Source organism: Tinamus guttatus, unplaced genomic scaffold (assembly GCF_059628265.1).
Source record: "Tinamus guttatus ecotype Peru unplaced genomic scaffold, ASM5962826v1 Tinamus_guttatus_pri_ptg000048l, whole genome shotgun sequence".
NCBI classification, from domain to species: Eukaryota; Metazoa; Chordata; class Aves; order Tinamiformes; family Tinamidae; genus Tinamus; species Tinamus guttatus.
Genome location: NW_028288582.1, coordinates 1,526,890 through 1,546,659, shown reverse-complemented (window position 1 = coordinate 1,546,659; position 19,770 = coordinate 1,526,890). Strand labels below are relative to the sequence as shown.

The following is a 19,770-nucleotide window of genomic DNA, read 5'->3' as shown; positions in this document are numbered from 1 at the left end:
CGGTTGAAACCATTCAATCGGTCTCTAACTGGGCATATATATCTGCTTTTTCCCCCTAACATTTTATTCTACATATGCATTAATGCTTTATTATCCTTATTATACTTCTGACCTAAGTCAGGAGAAGGTTGTTTCATCATGTCCATACGATTTGTCTCCTGTTCCCCAGTTCAGCTTCCACTCCTTCTCCTTCTCCACTGCTGATTTAAAGTCAAAAGGTTCAGTGGAAATTGTAGCTATGAACATGCAATTATTCTTTTTACAAGCTAACGAATATCCCATGCATATTTGATCACTATATTCAATTACACATCCACTTAAACAATACCCACACACTAGTTTGCATCTGTATAATGCTTTGATTGGACACTTTGAACCGGTTGTTTGCTGTGTGCTCTGGCCTGCATGTAGAAAATCAGCAGGGCTGTTGCATAAAGCACATGTCAAGTCAGCCATATGCCTAAAATGACATTATTTTCAAGCGAACTTGAATTGGAATCAGGAAAAAACCCTCGCACTGTGCATTTCCTAAAGAAAATCACTCCTGTGGGAAGAAAGCTTTCTCTTGAGTACAATCTTCAAAACTTGAGTTTCCTTTCATTAGGTCGGGAAACATGATTTACATTTTTCCCCAAGAAAATGCTTGTTTCCACTAGCCTTTCCTCAGAATGGTGCAGTCTGACCAGAGCAGTTGAAGGGACTAATCTATCTCCAACACTTCAATAAAATGTAAATGTTTGTCATAATAATGCCCCATTGTTAGCCCCAAATGGGGATTTTTCAACCTCTGACTCCCAGCAATGACGAGCTGAGCAGCAACAGCCGAGTGCTGAAAGAATTTTTCAACAGCAATTTGCTTGTTCCAATTTGCTTTTCAGGGTTGCTGATCGGGATTGCCAGAGAGCCTGTAAAAGGATCTCGTCCTATTAATTCGGCCCAGCCTCTCCTCTTGTTCTAGTCATATTTAGTTTCTTCGGGAGTTCCACTGAGTAAGTTAATTGAATTAGAAGTGCTACCAGGAGCTTGCAGGCACATCTACGGTTTCATGTCTAAACCCAGCTCCCTTCGGCTGCAGAAACAGATATGGGCACCTGTTGAGAAGGTGCAGAAATGCCTGGTGATGACTTATTCCCCCTGACGATAGCCCCTGCTTCTCCTCTAAGGTTGGTTTGACCATAGAAGCCGGCACACTGGGGTCTATCACTTACACACCCACACGTTCTTTGGACAAACACGAGTTAGACGGAGAAATATAATTGCTGAATTAGAAAAAAAAAAGAATGCAATTGCAGTGATTTGAGAAGGGATTTTGTAGGAACGGACTGATGTAGCTCCATGCTGTTTGTCTCCCTCTGACCTAAGCTTAAATGCGTCTCTTAGCAATTTTGAGAGTTATTTTTCTAATTGCTTAATCTGTAGTCTCATCTCCTCCACGACTATGGATAAATAAAATGATACCAACTGGATTCTGACCTTTTTCTTACACATAGAAAGGCTACTAACTTTCAGTTACTCTTCAATGTAGACACCCTTTTTCTATTGGTGAAAACAAAATCAAAATTCATGGATTTTTAGTGAGGTTTTGCAGCAAAAGGCACCTAAAATTATGCTCCCAAGCCTGAAAGCTCTTCAGGAGCTGGAAGAAACTCAGTTAGGTGTCTGGGGAGCTTTGGAATTTGTTTGTCCTTTGCTTTGGAAAAGCCCTTTGAATGGCAAAGTGATTTCTTAGCGATTTGAGAACGTAATTCAGAATCCAGCGCTTGCAAGCTATAAAATGATGGAAACAAAATGTAGCAACCTGCCGCATAGCGCGCAGAATATAGTGAAGCAGCATAAATAAGGAACATTTAGGAGGTAATCCTGCTGTTTGCAGCTGAAGCAATGGTTGAGCACCACCACCGGGGGGCAGAAAAGGCCTTCGAAGAACATGAGCCTCTTTCTTGGAAACTGCCGTGTTTCTCAAGTCAACGAAGTTCTTCCCTTTTTAATTTATTCCTGTTTATTACGAAAATCACCGTGTTGACCTACTAAAACAGAGGCTTGTTTACTGGTCGTTGTCTGTTTTAAGTCGTCCTTGTTGTAGAAATGCTGCTAGTGGATGGAAAGGGAAAATATCTGCATGTTGGAAATACCTCCTGCTTTGGGAACAGACACCTATTTCTTAAGAAATTAAATAACGTATTAACGTGATCAATTTGGAAATAACTTTTAGTGCACTAAGGATAGAATATCACCCTATGTCATGTGTTTAGTGAAAATTAGTATTGTTTGACTTGGGGAAAAATAGCAAGCAAAACCAACAGACTCCATTCAGCTATTTATTCCTATATATATTTTTTTCTTATTTATGATATATACATAACTATATGTATGTGATAAATACACATGAACAGGCCTGCACAAACAGTTCAAAAAAAGGACTCACCTCTTGCTTTCCCTCCACCCCACATTTTTCTTTCTCCTTAAATCACAGCAATGTGGTCCAAGGCATTTTCTGCATTTCATATAATACAACCTAATCTTCCTAAATAATTTAATCTAGTCATTAGTTAAATCGAGTCATCAGTTATCTATCAACAGCTAGGCAGAACAGTGATCAGCATGGGGCTTGTGGGCATCCGTTTGATTTATTTTGGTCACTGTTATGCTATAATGTTGGGCAGACAACATTTTGGCTTCTTTTCAAAGCGTAATTTCTCTCTCACTGGCATACTGCAGAGTTCGTATAATCATGCTGGTAAATATGTAAAATGTTTTAAAATTCTCCCTTTGTATTTTTACTGAATCCTGAGTACATGTAACGTTATAGTTGTCAGAGAGACTCTCAGCAGCCTCACAGACTATCGTGTTACTCCAGATTTTGGCATTTCTTAAAAGGGGATTTCTTTCTTAAACCCACTACAGTGGAATGGCCCTTAAGAAGCTGTTACTGTCTAGAGTGTAAATCCTTCTTAGTTTGTGTTTTATTGACCTGATAAAGTGTGATGGGGGTCTCTGATGAGCTGTAGTGGAGGGGTGGCAGGCCAGAGGATACAATTGCAAATGCTTAGGAAATTTCCTTGGAAATTTTCACTGGCAATAGAAGTAAATGGAAAGTCAGGTTGTAGGGAGGCTGGCTGGGCTACAAGCCGCTCACGTGTGACTACTCACCCTGCAGAGCAGCTTTTTGGAAACTCAGGTTATTTAACATGAAGGAGCAAGAACACAAATGATGTATTAAAGGAGGGATTAAAGGTTGCTTGTGGAATATAAAAATGCCCATAGACTATCCCGATTCTGAAAGATATGAGCTCACTCTTTAACTTTCTGAGGCTGATTTCAATTCTACTGGCAGAGAATCCATTTAAGTCAGTGCTTTAAATCTCCGGAAGTCCTAAAATGAGACCTAAAATGGGAATAAAATGAGAGTAAAATAAATTTTCCTCTCTGCAGCATATAATAAATAAACAATCCCCCCTAAAATGAACGAGTTAGAGTGAAAATCCTCGCAGCCGCTTTGACCAAAAGAAAGAAATGCAAAGGATATTGTTCTGCCTTTCTCCCTGCAACAAGAAAATACAGCTTCTCACCCAATCCTGTAATCACATTCTCCCTGGCTAACCCAGCCGAACGCAGGATCCGGACCGCGATCCTGGCGCGCTCCTGGGTCTCCGCAGCATCTGGCAGGCAGCGCGTCTACAAAATGATGCAGGATTCAGTAAGAAGGCAAGGGAAAACTAGATTACTCAGCTGTCGGACAGCCATAGATCCCTTGCCTGGGTTTGGAAAAATTTGATTTTAGGGCAAGGCTTCTGTAATCGGTTGTGATGTATTTTCTCCTGTGAGGGGGTTGTGGCAGAAAATATTGAACTATGTCAGTATTAATAGGAGCAGAGCTGGAGAGGTAGAAAAGGGATTTTTAGCAAAAGGCAAAGGGAATCCCAAGGAGCGACATTTCGAGAGATCCAACAGGAAAATGTTGTGCTCTAGCAGGTTTTTCAAAATCGTGCACCATGCACCGCGCTGCAGGAGAAGAGCAGCATTGCCGGAGCGAGGGAAAAGGCAACGGGACACACAGCACCGTCCTTGCAACATCACCACAATATTTCATTTTGGAAGGCAAATAGGTGCCATCGCGCCCAAGCCATCCCTGCCGCCGCGGCGATATTTGTCCCGTTACATAAGAAAGCGACTCCGTTTGCCATTCAGTTGACTTTCTAACTCGGGAGACGGGACTTTACCTCTTCAAACACGGAGAATAGATTGCATTCTTGGCCCGCGCTTTAAAAGGTTATGGAGAATAAACGCACACCCTGGTAGTGTTCTAGTGAGCTCCCTAATCTCAGTTGCACTTTGTCAGAACGAGGTAACTGGTAGTTAAGTGAAATACCTTAGATCAAAGGGGGATTAATCGCCAACTGAATCCTTGCTGAATAAACCTGTCATTCAAGAAAATTATTTCCACTGAACTTAGCAGCGGATTGGAGGTATTTGCATAACAGGGACCCGACGTGCTTCAGCCAGGTTAAAAGGTTCGGAATTCATCCAGTGTTTAGCTTTTTGGCTCCTTTTCCTTTCAGCGGCCCTGTACAATGGTTTTTAATCTGATAATGCAGCTAACTATCTAAATGATGTCCGAACAGGAAAGTATTGCAAAGTTTGCATGAGGGATGGATCAATTTCACTTTCAGGAACTGCTAAATCTGATTTGTCGGAATTTAAGATGTAATCCTTCCAAAAAAAAGTCCCTTAAACCCGAGGGCTGTTTATTAACATCCTTTTTTTTTTTTTTTTTTTTTTTGACCTTTGTCTTAGGAACAACTCGTCCTGCCTGCTGCTGGGGTTGGAGGCAGGACTGCAAGCGATGCTGGGCATGCGTGGGTCAGGGACGCATGCGGGTGCAGGCAGATTTGGGGGCTTTGTCTTTTGCGCCTGGTTTTCAGAGGTCACCGTGAATTCACACATAAGCCAGAGGGATATAATTAAATAATGGGACCCAACAGGGTTCCAGCATTTTCAAGGATCAGCCCTTCTAAGAGCTCCAGCCCCAATGGGCTCGTTCAGGTTTGGTCGGGTGATTTGTGCCAACGTTTTTAACCCGAGCGAATTATCTCTGTTTTACTGTCGCTGCTTTTCACCAGGACTTTTTGCAGAGAATTTGTTTGCAGGGAAGAGAAAATAAGGGGTCATCTGCAGCTGTCAGGCAGCGGCTTTTGAATCTGCACTATAAGAACTGGGAAAAACACATTGAAAAAATGTAGATATTGGGAGAATGCCTTCTTGCCATCTCCCTCTCAAGCCTCCCTGTGGTTCATTTGCAAGCGCTTCCACCTCTCCTACCTTTTGGGCATATGGGAGAATGTCAAGCTACATGGCGGACGTCAGATTTCATAATCAGATTTTGACAATAAATGGAATTTAGCTACTTTGGCATCTAGAATGCGCCTGACACCATTCATTCTTTCAGGGGGAGCAGTTCATATTCATTGCAAACTCAAAGCATCTTTCAACTTAAAAAAATTGCAAAGAATGGTTATCAAAGAAAATGAATAAAATCCATATTGAGATAATTTTTTAGAAAATGATTGAAGTTTTAACCCAAGAAAGGACTCTTAGAGTTTCTTATAGCTTAGAATAAGAACATGTCAATCACGATTAAGCTTCTGGAATTGGAATCCCTTTGAAATGCAGCTGTTTCTTCTTTAATTGTGGCAGCGGACTCAAAAGAAAAGAAAGGTCCAGCCTTAAAGATGAGTAAGGAATACAAAATAGCTCAGGATTAGTTGTGGAGTTCAAAGGTCGCTAATTACACTAAGGAGTTCCCAGACACAGGGAAAACATTAAACAGGTCACCTACCAAACGGGAAACAGTCTTTGACTTCAAAAAAAAAGAAAAGTTCCCGAAGAGACAGGTTTCTAGAGAAAATCAAAAAATCTAAAGCGTCGCAGTGAGAGCACCTGATCTCGGCGGGAAGGAAATGGGCTGGGTTTAGGTTGCTGTTTTTGCATGTTGCTGCAGATGGCATCGGGCTTTGAAAAAATTATCTAGAGCTCAGCCAGGTTTCTAGAAACCTCGGGAAGGTGGGAGGACGGGGTTCAAAACATCTGATTCCCACCTGTGGAGGTGAACCCTGAAACGCAGCCTGCAGGAGGGCTCGCGTGTGGCTCATTTGGCCAAGGATGAGCTGGTGGGAATGGCTTGGATGGAGAGCTTCCTGCCAGGCTGCTTGGATGCATGATGGCAGGGGCAGCACCTGGGTCTAGATCAGGAGATGGTTCTTCACAGTCAAGGACTTGATTCCCCTGGGACCTCTGATGGATGCTCCAAGCTCCTCTCCTGTCATGCCGGCTTGTCTGCACTGGTGGAGTGCAGACAAGTGATGGGATACTCAGCCTGTATTCTCTCAGATGTTGCTCTCCTGCCCAAGTCACCATTTTGTTTCTGAAAATATTGGAAATAAGAAAGGGGAATTCTAAATAATCTGAGAGACGCATCTATCAGAGAGATCTACACTGGGCCTACACAGGATCCTGCTCATGCCTGTGTGGGACACATTCATGTGTGGAAGGCAACATGAGGGACAGTGACAGTACAACAAGGCACTGAGAACCCCATCGCAGAAAGAAGTGCAAAAGAAGCAAATTTCAGTATGTTCAGAAATCTGGTAAATGGGAGTCTGTGGGAAATAAGTCAAAGAGATAAAACAGCCCAGGGGAATAACTGTTTTTCAAATCAGCAGTAAGAAAGAAAGAAAGAACAGGTGTAAAGTGGGTGGTGGTGAAGGAAAGGCAGAAAATACAGGAAAGGACAAAATGGGCATCTACACAAGCTCAGCTATGACCAGAAGAACTTGTACAAATAGGACAAAGTGTCACAAATTTCTAAGGATATGCATAAAAAATAGCATACATAAGTAGAGGAAAGCTGCTGCAAAGACTAATGTTTAATGTCCTTCTATTTGTTTCAATACATGATAAAATGCTTAATTGCGATCAAATTGCCAAAGAACTTAACACCAGAAAACAACAACAACAAAAACAGAATAAAAATGTAGAAAAGGGAAGAGGAGGGAAGAAATAAATTAAGAGACAACTCAGAAAAAGAAAGCGATTATAAAATATCTCAGGTAACAGGATTTACCCCAAACTACTGGAGGAACTGGCAGAGAGCATCTTGGAGCTGTTGCCACATACTTTAGGACCCTGTGGGAGGAGTGGACTTCCAGAATATCAGAAAAGTATAAAATACCTCTAAACAGAGTAAATAGAACAGGGATAAGTAACAGCCAATATGGATTTGCCAACAGGCAGTGCTGTCATGTGCAGTAATTCCTTTCTGCACTGGGAGGAACAGGCCCTGTGAACGTGCTGAGGACATTGAGTGTGGTAAAGCTAATGGCCATCAAGGCTGTCAGGCTTTGGAGGAGGAGGAGAGCACGCAGGACACTGAAGGTGATCCTGCTCCTCACCTTGACACCTCAGGACAGTGTACATCTTTGGGATACAACACTGGGAAAGAGAGGTAGGCCGTACCGAGGGAAGCGTGGTGACTGAGGGGGAGGCAGGTGTGGAAGAACCAGGCCAATTTAGGAGAAATGTATTCCATGACAAGAACATGAAAATCAGCTAGGGACAAGTGATGGGGAGGTTAGGGAACATCCTTTGGAAGGTTTAGGGATAAATGGTCCCTTTAGAGTAAGGGTATGTACTCTCTTCCAACCTTGCACCCCAACGCATTTGTCATTTGGGAGTGATACATATTGTGTGTATATATACGTATATACACATACATACATATTCCTGGAATGCTTCACCCTAAAATATGTCTTTTAATCCTTCACCTCCTCATGGCTTGTCTCAGGAGCCCCCCAGTCTGTACATTTTTCTAGAAAAGGTGGCACTGTAAGTTCAAGAGAGTTGCCGGGTGCTCTTACTCTTGCCAACTACTTCTCCTGCTGTGTTTTTCTTCCATAAACACTCAGATTGGTCCTTCTGGCCACAGCAATGCACCCCTCAGCCTTGTACTAAGTATTTTTGGCTCCTGTATCCTCCTCAGCTCCCTCTTCCTCTCACCCAGTATAGATGGTATCTGTTCCAGGCAGATACCGTTGTGGCTGCTTGCACTGGAACATCTACTTTTGATTTTGCCACATCATTCTGGATGTGGCTTTTCAATATCTTCATTAATCACTATTTCTCAGTCATTGCTCCATCCACAAATTTCATCAGTGGAAATTCTGTTTTCTTCCACAAACTGTTAACTCACAACAATTAGGATCTAAAACATTTTGATGACTGTTCCTTATTGCTATTGCACTCTGAAATGTAGGCTAATTTTTAATGTGTTTAATGGGTTATGCATGGACTTGGCTGTCCTTTAATTTCCTAGGGGTCTGCTACATCGAATCTACTATCCTTTCCAATTGAACTTGCACTCTCATCCAAGAAATTCTGCTATAAATTCATGTTAATGGGCATTACTTACATTACTCCAGAATTTCATGAAATCGAGACCATTTTTATTAATGAAGTGAGTTCAATATTAACTTCATGCTTATTTATACCCACTATTTTATTTGGGATCATGTCAGATCGATAAGGCAACACTTTTAAGTCTTTCTATTTATTCTTGTTAAAAATGTGCATATTCATTTTCTTCTAGTTGTTTGAAATGCAATACTAAGTTGGAAGAACTTGAGAGAGCTCTTTTACAACTCTTTGTGCAAAACTATCTTCATGTATTTGGATGCAGTCTGTGCCGGTGAGGAAATTATCAATCCCAGGCACTTGAAGCAGCAAGAGTTCATGTCGAAGAAGCAGTGCTCTGTACTAAAAGAGAATTCTTATTTTTTCTCTTTAAAATTGAGTGCTTTTAAGCAATTGTACCATCTTCAAAGGAGCTGCTGGTACTTTAAATAGTTAAACATCAGATACAGCGCTCAACCACCTGCCCACCAGAACTACTGCTAGATGCCACCTCTGCCATGGAGTCCTCAGACTCTGGTGAGCTTATAGTTGCATCTTCCTTATTTATTTTTAATGCTCTTTTCTCCCTTTTATGAACATAAGAAAAATGGCCAGAGCAAACAGAGAAACAGTGAAGCTGTTGGAGAAACTACCAGGGAATGCACAAAGATCTACAGAAGGGCTTAGTCATTTGGCACTGCTTGAATCTTGGCTTCCAGGAAGGCTAGAACTGTAGTCTTCCTGATGTCTTTTATCTTCTACCTGGTTCTGGAGGTACCTGAAATCTCCTGTGGAGGAATAACCCTGCGCATCAGTACAGGCTGGGGACTGACCTTGTGGAGAGCAGCTCTGCAGAGAAGGACCTGGGTGTCATGGTGGACGACAAGTTGACCATGAGGCAGCAGTTGCCCTCGTGACCAAGAAGGCCAATGGGATCCTCGGGTGCATTAAGAAGAGCGTCTCCAGCAGGTTGATCCTGCCCCTCTACTCAGCCCTGGTGAAGCCACATCTGGAGTATTGTGTCCAGTTCTGGGCTCCACAGTACAATAGGGATGTGGAGCTGCTGGAGAGAGTCCAGCGCAGGGCCACAAGGATGATCAAGGGCCTGGAACATCTGCCCTATGAGGAGAGGCTGAGGGAGCTGGGCCTGTTCAGCCTGGAGAAGAGAAGGCTGAGAGGGGACCTGAGCAGTGTCTAGAAGTACCTCAAGGGAGGCAGTGAGGAGGATGGGGCCGGCCTCTTTTCACTGGTGGAGAGCAATAGGACAAGAGGAAATGGCCACAAACGGAAGCACCAAAAGTTCCACAGGAAGTTAAGGAAAAATTTCTTACCAGTGAGGGTGACAGAGCACTGGAACAGGTTGCCCAGAGAGGTTGTGGAATCTCCATCTCTGGAAATCTTCAGCTTGGAGGCTGTCCTGTGCCACATGCTCTAGGTGATGCTGCGTGTGCAGGGGGTTGGACTAGATGATCTCCAAAGGTCCCTTCCAACGTTAATGATCTTATAATTCTATGAAACCTCCACCCACATCACTTATTTCTCTCCCATGTCCTGTGTTCTGCAGGGCATGACTAAAGGTACCTCAGTCACGACACAGCCGAGTTAAGCTTGTTGTCTAGTTTGAATGAGATCAAGTGTTCCTCTGCTTATCTCCTCTACATAACATGGCAGCAGTTCAAGCAGCTCTCACAGATTAGTTGTTATGGAAAAGGCAGCTATTGCCAGAGAAAAAAACAGCTTGTTCCTTCCTTCTCACAGGAGATGGAGAATGCATGCTCACTTCCCTTCTTTTCCATGTGGATGCAAACCTATCTCCTCCAAACACAGAAGACACACACATCTGAACTTCTTAGAGTTCAGGCTTCCTAAACATCCCTGGGATTCAGCCTTTCCCCTTCCCAAAACAGAAGTGTAGCCATCAGGTCTGGAGCCGGGCTTAATCAGAACCTCTCTATACCAGTGCTGATGTCTCACAGTTGTTGCATGTGCATAAAGCTGCTCATGGAGAGAAGGGAAGCACCAACCACCCTCTTCCTCCATCCAAACCCACATTGATAGCTGTGCCCAAACCTAAATCACCTGCATTTCTGAGTACTGCAGACGTCCTCATCTCAAGAGAAGCTGGAAATATGGGCAAAAGGAAACTCCAAAAGGAACACGATTTGGGACGACCTCCATACTTTGAAGTACAAGGGCACTCTCTTGTTCTAATGCCCCAAGATTCTGCAGTCCCATCACTGCACAGCGTTTCTTGAAGAGGGTTCTTTAGATACCTACAAAGCAGAAAAGCCATTTCTCCAATGGGAAGCTGTACCACCCATATAGACAGTGTTGGTGTTTCCCATGGGCAGGCTGGAAGCAAACACTGCATACTGAGATGTGCCTAGCACACAGTGCATCATCTCAGCTGCTGCAGTAGAGACATCTCCTGTCCCAATACACACTGTGGTGTCAAGGCAAACAGCTGCCTAAAATGAGGGCTGGATCCACAGCAAATTCATTAATTCACCTTTTGCCTGCTAATCACAATAGACTCACAGCATCTTTGCGAAATGGGTCATAGCAGAGCTCTCCTTGCTAAGTTTGCATAGCAGTTGCAGGCGAACGGCATGTTTCACATGAATTAATCCACTCTTTAGAACATTTAACCAACCAATTAGATTACTATCTCAATCTAAGCATTTTTTAAATTATAGCTTAAAACTTTTCTCCTTACATAATCACTAATCTTATTTATCACACAGCGTACAGTTAAACAAGAGGTAGGGCAGGAGCAGCCGGCATGCTCAGTTATTAGATGGCATTCTTCTCTTCTTTTGTGCTGCTCTCCAGGCTCCCTCAGTTTTTCACCAGCCTTTCAGAATTTGCTCATTTCCTGATAACTCCATTTCCTGTGTTCCTGCAGATACCAATTTTCTTCTCAAAATTAAAGGTTTCCTCTGTAAGCTGAGTCCTTTTCCTTTAAGCCTATTTTTTTTTCCTGGGGAAAATGGCTCATTGATGCTTCGTGGAACCTCCAGCAGACGTAGCTGTTTTTGTCTGCTCTGAGTTAGTCTTGTGCCTTTAAAAACCACGTTCACACTTCTGGCACTCAGTAATTCCAGCTCTCAGAACAATGCAGTTTGCAGGCGGATATGAAAACAAACTCATCACTTCTGCAGACAGGAGCAATAAAGACTCCTCTATCATCTCCACTTGTAGAACGACATCTCGTATCATTCTGCCTCTCTTAAAATTCTTTTACATTATTGGCTCCTCTATATCTGGTACTCAATTCTGCACAAAATCATCTTGTGGAAAGAAGGGAACTCTCTTGCTTTTAACTCTCCGGTTAATCTGGGTTTAATAAGATTCTTGTAACTTCAGGACAGGAGTAAGGCATTGAAAGCTTTCAAGTCCTGGTGAAGCCTTTGCTTTACAAAGGCGGTGAGGTAACTGCGAGTCTTCTTGGGAGGACGTGCTCAAGCACATCAGTCAACACCACCCACATCCCTGGGTACTTATTTTGCACCAGTTAATCTTAGAAAGGACATAAAAATGGGCAGGGCAAGTACTCTTCCAATTGCCTTCTCTAAGCTGCTACCCAGGATTAAAAGAGCATAAGTTGTTTTTAAATGGTTAAGAAAACCAAATTCTTTCAGTCTTTCTCACAACAGATTTTTTAGGAGACGTACACATTAAAAATGCTGCAGCAAATTTATTTTGTACTGTACCACTAACATTAATTTAATTAGCTGTTTTTTTATTGTTGTTTAAATATAAAAATCATTCATTAGTAAATAAGGTTTTGTACATGATAGGTGCTGATGCTTTGGAATTCCAGATGTAGTAATCACAGGAAATCAGTTCCCGGGCTAAAAAACAGGAAAGAAAAATAAGCATTAAGAGGTGCCTTACAATCAGACATTCCTTCATCCAAGTTAAGAGACTACTAATCCAATCTTACTAGTTTACAGAAAAGGTTTAATGGCCTCTTCAAACCCTAAGACTCTTATTATTATTTGAAAATTGTTTCTGATAATGAGACATATAAAGTCTCAGCTTCAATTACTTTTACTAATATATCAGCCATAAGCTTAAAATTCAAACAGAGGTTAAGTCAAAAGCAGGTGGATGGCTTGGATTTTGTTCAATGAATATAAATTACATATTTGATATAAAATATACAGTGGTGTTATAACTGAGGACTGAATGTGACCTGCCGCAAAATTAATAGTCAGTTTTTAAATGCATTTCTAGGCTTCTGCTAACACGACTAGCGAAGTTACAAAGCATGCAAAGCAACACACAAAAATGCTTTCAACAGACACTACTGCTTTAGCTACTTAATTTTAGTCACTGACATCCAATTCATAAATTGAGTAAAATCAACATGCTTGGTAACTCACATGAGTTGATTTTTGGTTTTCCTGGTGAAAAGAGCTGAACAGAATGCTGGTCTACGTAACATCCAGTAAGCGTGAAGTCTGGAATCCTAAAATACAGCTGCAGAAAGAGAAGAAAAACATGATTAGACACATGGGGTTACGCTTACTGCACCTATGTTACATGCTCTTGGTGTGCAAGTGTATCCCAAAACGATAAGGATACCATATGCTGAAAGCAAGAAAAGAAAGCAAAAAGAAAGCAAAAAGAAAAAAGTCCATACTGAGAATAAATCAGCGTTATCTTCATAACCAATTTAAGAAAAAAAATTGCTAAGGCATTTTTTCTGAGACTGCAACTTACTTTTACATAAGCAGTGTTCCCAATGCAAATGATATCAGTTGGAGTCTCTTCAGTTTTAGGGCCAAAAGTCACAGTTCCAGTAAGAGAAATTTCCAAAGACTTAGGGAACTTTTGTCCTAAAGGCAGAAACAGCATTTATTACCCATCTGTGTTACCAACACGGAAAACTGACCGGGGGAAGAGGCAGGAGGGTGCAGGGGTGCACGGCTTACCTATCACCCAAAGCAGTAAGCTCTTCTCTCGTGACAGATCCAGCTGGCCATAACTAACTTTGTATTCCAAATGAGTGATTGGGCCCCTGTACCATGGGAGAGGAGCATTAAAGCTATCAAAATTATTCAGTATTTGTTAACAGTTGCTTTGTTAAAGAAAGCAACAAATACTGAAAGCCATTATTTATGTGCACACAGACAAATCATACCAATCTAAACACACCACTAATTTATGGAAAGAAATTATAGAGCAGGAGGAAATCACTGTGGTTTCAACCTAGTAATCATAAGAGAGTTGTTGATATTCCACTGTCTTCAGTTCACTGGGAGTATTTTACGAACATTATTATCAGCACTAGCAACTTTGTATCATTTCATCTGTAAATTTTTGTGATAATTATGTGGCAATATACTCACGGCAGTTGTCATAAAGGCTTAAATGAAAATGATCGTTTTAATTTTAAATAACTATATTTTTGATAAGCCGATCTATAGCTAGGATTAGCAGACTTAAGGAACAGGTAACGCTGGGTTGGAAGTGATCTCAAGACTTAATCCACTTGGAGTATTGCGACTACACAAAATGGAAAAAAATACCCAGGAAAAAAGGATATGTAAAAAAAAAAAAAAAAAAGAAAAGTATTCAGAATATTAAGAAATATTCTAAGTGGAAATTACAAGACTTCCAAGGGGATTTCTTGACATCTGACTAGGTCAGTCTCCTCTGCTATTGTTTTGACATAGTAAAACCTGTAATATTGACTTCTGATATGTTCATTTTAGGAAGATTACAGAGAAAAGCAAAAAATGTACTCAAGAGTTCCTATTCTTACCTGTTAAAAAACGGTAAACGAGCTTCACAGTAATCAAAAGCATTCTTTATACTTTCATGAAGTTTTAAATTAATTGAAAATTTTAACTGTGATCCCTCTTCGTTCAGCTGGTAACGTCCCAAAATTGGTGGAACAGGTACCTGAAGAAGAACAGATATTTTTATTCCCTTGTGAAGAACATCTCTTTGAAGACCAGAAAACAACGAGGATCAGGGATATTCTTACCTGGGAAGTGTAAGAACACAAGTCAAATGAATCTGATGGAGGAATGAAAGGAAATTTATATGGTCCACTAAATGCAGAATCATCCGACGTATCGACGCTGCTTGACATGAGCATGGCAGAGTCAAGGGAGGTCACACAATGATGGACCACGAAATCTTGGAGGGGAGAGCCATTAGTAGGGAGATTCAAACTGAGCGTTACATTTGGTGCAGCTCCCTCTATGTCACACTTGAAAAAAAAAATGAAGTCAAGAAGTTATTCTAAAGTATTTCCCTCAAATCAGAATTGCGTGTTTAAAAACCAAATGCAAACATTAGCACACGGAAAAAATTCAACAGGTTTCAAACATTAGTACTGAAAAACACTTTCAAAACAAAGACCCCTTCCTTCTTCCCTCTCATACAGCATGGCTACTGGCCCAGAGCCTTGGCAACATGGCTTTATTTTAGAAATATTCTTTATCTAGAAAACAGCATACAAGAAAGTCAAGAACTCACTGTTAAAGCTAAATCATTATAAATGTTATATAAACACACTCAGTGACAATCTAATTCAGCTAGTTTCACATCTGCTTAATACATTCAAACATGCTTTTAATGGCCACTGTGGTTCCACATCAGCTTTTTCTCAGTCACCACATGCAGAGCATCCCTTGTCTCAGCCCTTTGCGTGCCAGCTCAGCAGCACATGGTTACACCAGGGCTTTCTTTTTATGTGAGGCCATCCACTCTGCAAGATGACCTAGAAACTTGTCCCTCGGAGAGCAGGAAGCTGTTCAACCCCATAATCCCTACCACGATGTCTGGTGGGAAATAACCTAGTCTTCAGAAGTGCAGTCCTCAGGTTGGCTTCATTGGCTGATGAGGATCCCACCACCTCTTGTTAGTAATTAACTGAGCATGATCTCCTTTATTAGAAGGTCTTCCTCTTGTTAAAACAGCAGCAGTTACAAACGCAATGTACTGTCATAAGGCACGGTGCTTCCCAAGCACACTTTGAGACAGAGTGTTAAATGTTGTGATAAAAGCTCCACAATAATTAGAGAAGATACAAATATTACCATATTTCATAAAATATTGGCATTTTGTAATTATTACTGAAGTCTTCAATCAACTCCCTGATTTCTAGTCCTGAACAATGAACAACTTTGCCATAACTTTATAACTTGAGTAAAATAATACTCAAGAAACTATAAAAATGTTTTTGTTCACCAAACTCTGTATCAACTCTTTTTACGTCAGTCATAAAAACTGCGATTTGTCGATTCAAAATTTTGTTATACTACAATGAAGCAGGACAGAACATAAACTTTTGTTTGGTAAGAAAATTAATAATAATAAAAAAACATTCATGTGAAGACATCTTGACTTATTCAGGAATTCAGTTTCTGATCATTATTAAACACACCATTTATTAGCTTGCTGGAAATAAACTTGGCATTATCATCCCATTTCTTAGTCTTTATATGCAAACACTGCACTGAATTTCTTCCTATTCCATTAAAAAAAAAGAAAAACTTGGAGAAATACATAGGATGTAGCTACTGCTGGAAATTTAACTCCCACAAATGGTGAAAAAAGCATGAAGTATGCAGGAAAGTAACTATAAAGATCAAAATAAAAATCCCTGCTAGTATGTTACAGTCTGTGACACTTTCCAATATTACAGTAGTAAAAGATCTAGCAACAAAGTAAAATGAGCTGAAGATTTACTTTCCAGCTCGCCTGAATGGTAAGTAGTTTGGGCAGACTTGCACAAGAAATACTCTCACCTTGCACGTGACAGTTCCATGCACTTGCCACACATCCATGACATCTCTTTGGTCGTATTGCATGCACTTGACTTTTTCTGAGATGGAAACATTAACATGTGGTTTGCCTTTATACGTGTTGGTTCTCCAAGCTGGCTGCTTCGGATCAGTGTGTGTGGAAAAATCCTGAATGTCATCAAATGAGCTGTTTAAGCTGCGTAAGTTTGTCTGCAAGGGGGTGCCAAGGGGACAGGCCTGGAGAAGCAAATTCCAAAGCTGGGCTACTCGGGCGCTCAACTCGGCTTCGTTTTTCCGACTGGGAGAGATGTAGTCCAGAATGCCTGTCAAGAGATCAAGCCCTTGTGAGATCCCACTAATGCTGAGGATGGGTGGCCGGGGCTTCAAGGCCTCTTCGACCAGTGGAAGACACGCGTAGATCAGATCACCCTTCTGGAAAGCCACCACGGGCCACAGATCCCCCGCTTCGGTGCGCACCGAATACACGGGCGAGGTATCGAGGCGAGTGCAGGTATCCCGATATTCCACGAAGTTCTGGTCCGTGAGCCTGAGTTCAAAAAGCAGGGCTTTAAGGAAAGCATCATCCTCCGGCACAGGCACGTGCGTGGATCCATTGAAGGTCTTTGCTCGCACTTCGACAGTGGGATAATGTCTGTGACACAGAAATAAGAGTGTCTTAATGCTACTCCCACCCGGAACATCATGCAAACATAATTCCTAAGAGCAGAGTCACACAGTCCCTTTGCTGGTTGTCACAGACGCAAGGAACCTTTTAAACATCTTTGGAATACTGACGTAATCAAGGATGAGTTTCTCTTAGGATCAGAACATCATTGTCAATAAAACTTTTGCATGTGTAATTTGCATTCAAAATATCTGGCAGATTTTTACTGGGCACTTTGAGCAAACACATTCATTCACTTTTTTAATGAAATGTCCATTTGTCCATCTGTCCACCTTCCTGTTGCACAAAGATGTAGGATGATTAAATAGCACTAATGAAACTTAAGCTACTTGCATACAGGCTTTCTGAACTTGCTCTGAGCTTGCTCAATTGCTCTACAGTGGTGGCTTTAACTGGGTTAATATTAACTAAAAAATCTTCACAGAATTATAAATCCAAGAAGATTTTACTATACATAACTCGATTTTTTCCAGTAACTGTTCCATCTTTTTGTGGGGGTGAAATGAATTTTACAGGCTACATGTAACATGTTTAACTTAACTCTGCTATGATTGGTTCATCATTTAATTTTTCACCTTCTGAGTATTTGAGATGCAATCGTATTGTCATAGAGACAGAAATTTTGGGATATTTTAAAACTGCTATGTTACATCAATATGTGCATTTCGCTTTAAATTTTCTACAGGTAATGTTTGAGAAAAATCAAATATCTGAGATTTTTTCTCTGTATTACTAATTTTTTTTCAAGAAAATAAGAATGCATTTCTTCTGAAGGTATCCTAAATTATCAAAAAGTTGTCTTTCAATAAATAGCTGAGAAAATAAAAATGATTATTTCTACTAATGTATCTTTTTCATCTTTTGGGGAACTACGAACTACTTCGAGTCTCTCTTAAATTAAGCTTGACCCAGGCTACTTTTTTTCTGTATTCTTTCTTGGGGCTTTCCTTAGTAGTTATCTCAAAATCCCCATCACAGGCTATACCCTATAACCTGCTAAATCACTTTCTCAACCATCTTGCAACAGATCTCAGACCGCAGGTTGGTTTGTGCTTAGGCCCACATTTATAAACACGGGAGAAAAATGCACACGTTTGCAAATGCCTTCCATTAGTTCTCTTTTTTACACCACCTTTTTGAAGACATACTGATAGTCTGTTCCTCAAATTGCTTGGGAACTTGTGATCACAGCAGCGCAGTACATCCATGGCCTCTGTACATGACATTCCTCCCCTGTTCCTCAGCACTCACATGGTTTTATCCTGCTGGTTAACAGTCCTCCCCACATCTCCTTTTCTTAGCTGAGTAGCAGAGCCTCTTACTGCAGGCAGCTCTACTTCCCTCCTGCTTCTTTTTAGTCTCTGTGCTGTTTTTGTTTGAGTCTTACTCAGGCGTCTTGAGCGTTTCGGTAAGGAAAGGGCAAATCTAAGCAGAGAGAAGCCAGGGCTCCGAGATCCGTAAACAGGATGCAGAAGACAGCGAGATGCATCCCGTGGTCCCCGCTTCATCCCGAGCAGCAGGGAAACAGGGGAGTTTTGCAGCTTGCAAGTTTACAAGGACTTTCCTGAGCAAGGCTGTTGTTAAGAGGCCTCTTGTCAGCTTGGCCAGCATTTTATTTGCCGCAGATGTTTCTAAAAACAAGGGAGGGAAGATACTTCAGCCTGAACTTTTGCTAACATCCCAATCCACCTGCTCTATTCACTGAAGTTCCCCCACGCCATGAGAATTTTCTCATGTTGCTGCTGAATCTTCTCAGGTTCAGCTGGCCCATTGGGTGCTTATTGGCCCTTCTACCCTCCGTTGGTTACCCTTCTAGAAAGGGATGATGCATTAAAAAGGTGGAAGTTTCCTGGGATCGGTGCACCTTGGCAGCTCAAGAGAGAGCACACACTCTTCGCCTGAATTAAGTTATGATCAGCTCAAAAAAAGAGCGGAATGCTTTGATGTCCCGAATGTCTTCTCTAAGGTTAAAGACCAGGGTTCACGTATCTCCAGTTGGGCGCCTAAGTCCTGAAACCACCAGTTTCCATGTGATCCAGCATTATTTATATTGTCCACGTCCCTTGTCAGGCCTAGGTCTGTTAGAGGGATAAACCTGGCATTTCCACAGCTCTGTTATGTCCTCTGGGAATGTGAAAGACTTAAGCCTGGAAATCACACCAAATATCAAGGCTTTGCCCGCTCAAAGGGGCTCCGTTTCTCGTCGCCATCGTGGCCATGGCCTACAGGACAAGTTGCTTCAGATGTCCCCCTCTCCAGCCCTCTCTTTGCACCGTCTGCTCCTCAAGCAGGGGCTTCGTGGGCAGCAGGGAGGCCTCATGGCTGGTCCCGTGGGTGACAGGAGCTCTCCAGTGCCAATCCCGAAGGGAATATCTGACGTGGGGACCTGCCTGTGCCTAAGGAACACCCCCAGCTCCCGCGTCCTCTCCTCCTCCTCCTTTCTGCCTCCACCTTCACTGAGTTTGTCTCTAGGTCCCATCCTCCAGCACTTCCCAAACTCCCCAACATTTGTCCCCGGGCTCGCTGGGCACATGGAGCCAGACACACGGACCAACCACCAAAGCAGGGCTTCCAACAACCCATTTTTGGGGGGTGCATTAAACTAAAAACACCCCAAAACAACCTCCCCACGCGCAACAATCAGAACCCAGCTTGCCAGGGCGGCTTGCACGGCGGAACCGCTACCGGGTGCCCGCGGCTGCACCGGCTTGGGGGGAAGCCCCGGGGGGCGGTGGGGACGCGGCCGCGGCCTTACCGGGAGAAGAGGACGGCGCCGCCGGCCGCGGGCCGGTAGCGGAGCAGCCAGAGCGCGCGCAGCGCCATGGCGGAGCCGGCGGCCGCGCCGGGGAGGAGCCGGCGCCGCGCGGGGCCGCC

The 19,770-nt window shown here is 42.3% G+C and overlaps 1 protein-coding gene across 1 annotated transcript; it reads right to left on the bottom strand.

The window, feature by feature from the left end:
• Positions 1-12,129: 12,129 nt before the first annotated feature.
• AP5M1 (adaptor related protein complex 5 subunit mu 1) lies at positions 12,130-19,728 on the bottom strand. Its single transcript, XM_088539086.1, has 8 exons — positions 19,652-19,728; positions 16,215-16,863; positions 14,444-14,671; positions 14,219-14,358; positions 13,386-13,471; positions 13,174-13,289; positions 12,834-12,930; positions 12,130-12,299 (listed from the first exon to the last, which is right to left on the bottom strand). Exons 1-8 carry the CDS (start codon positions 19,717-19,719, stop codon positions 12,211-12,213), a joined length of 1,473 nt encoding a protein of 490 aa, XP_088395212.1. The 5' UTR covers positions 19,720-19,728; the 3' UTR covers positions 12,130-12,210.
• Positions 19,729-19,770: the final 42 nt, after the last annotated feature.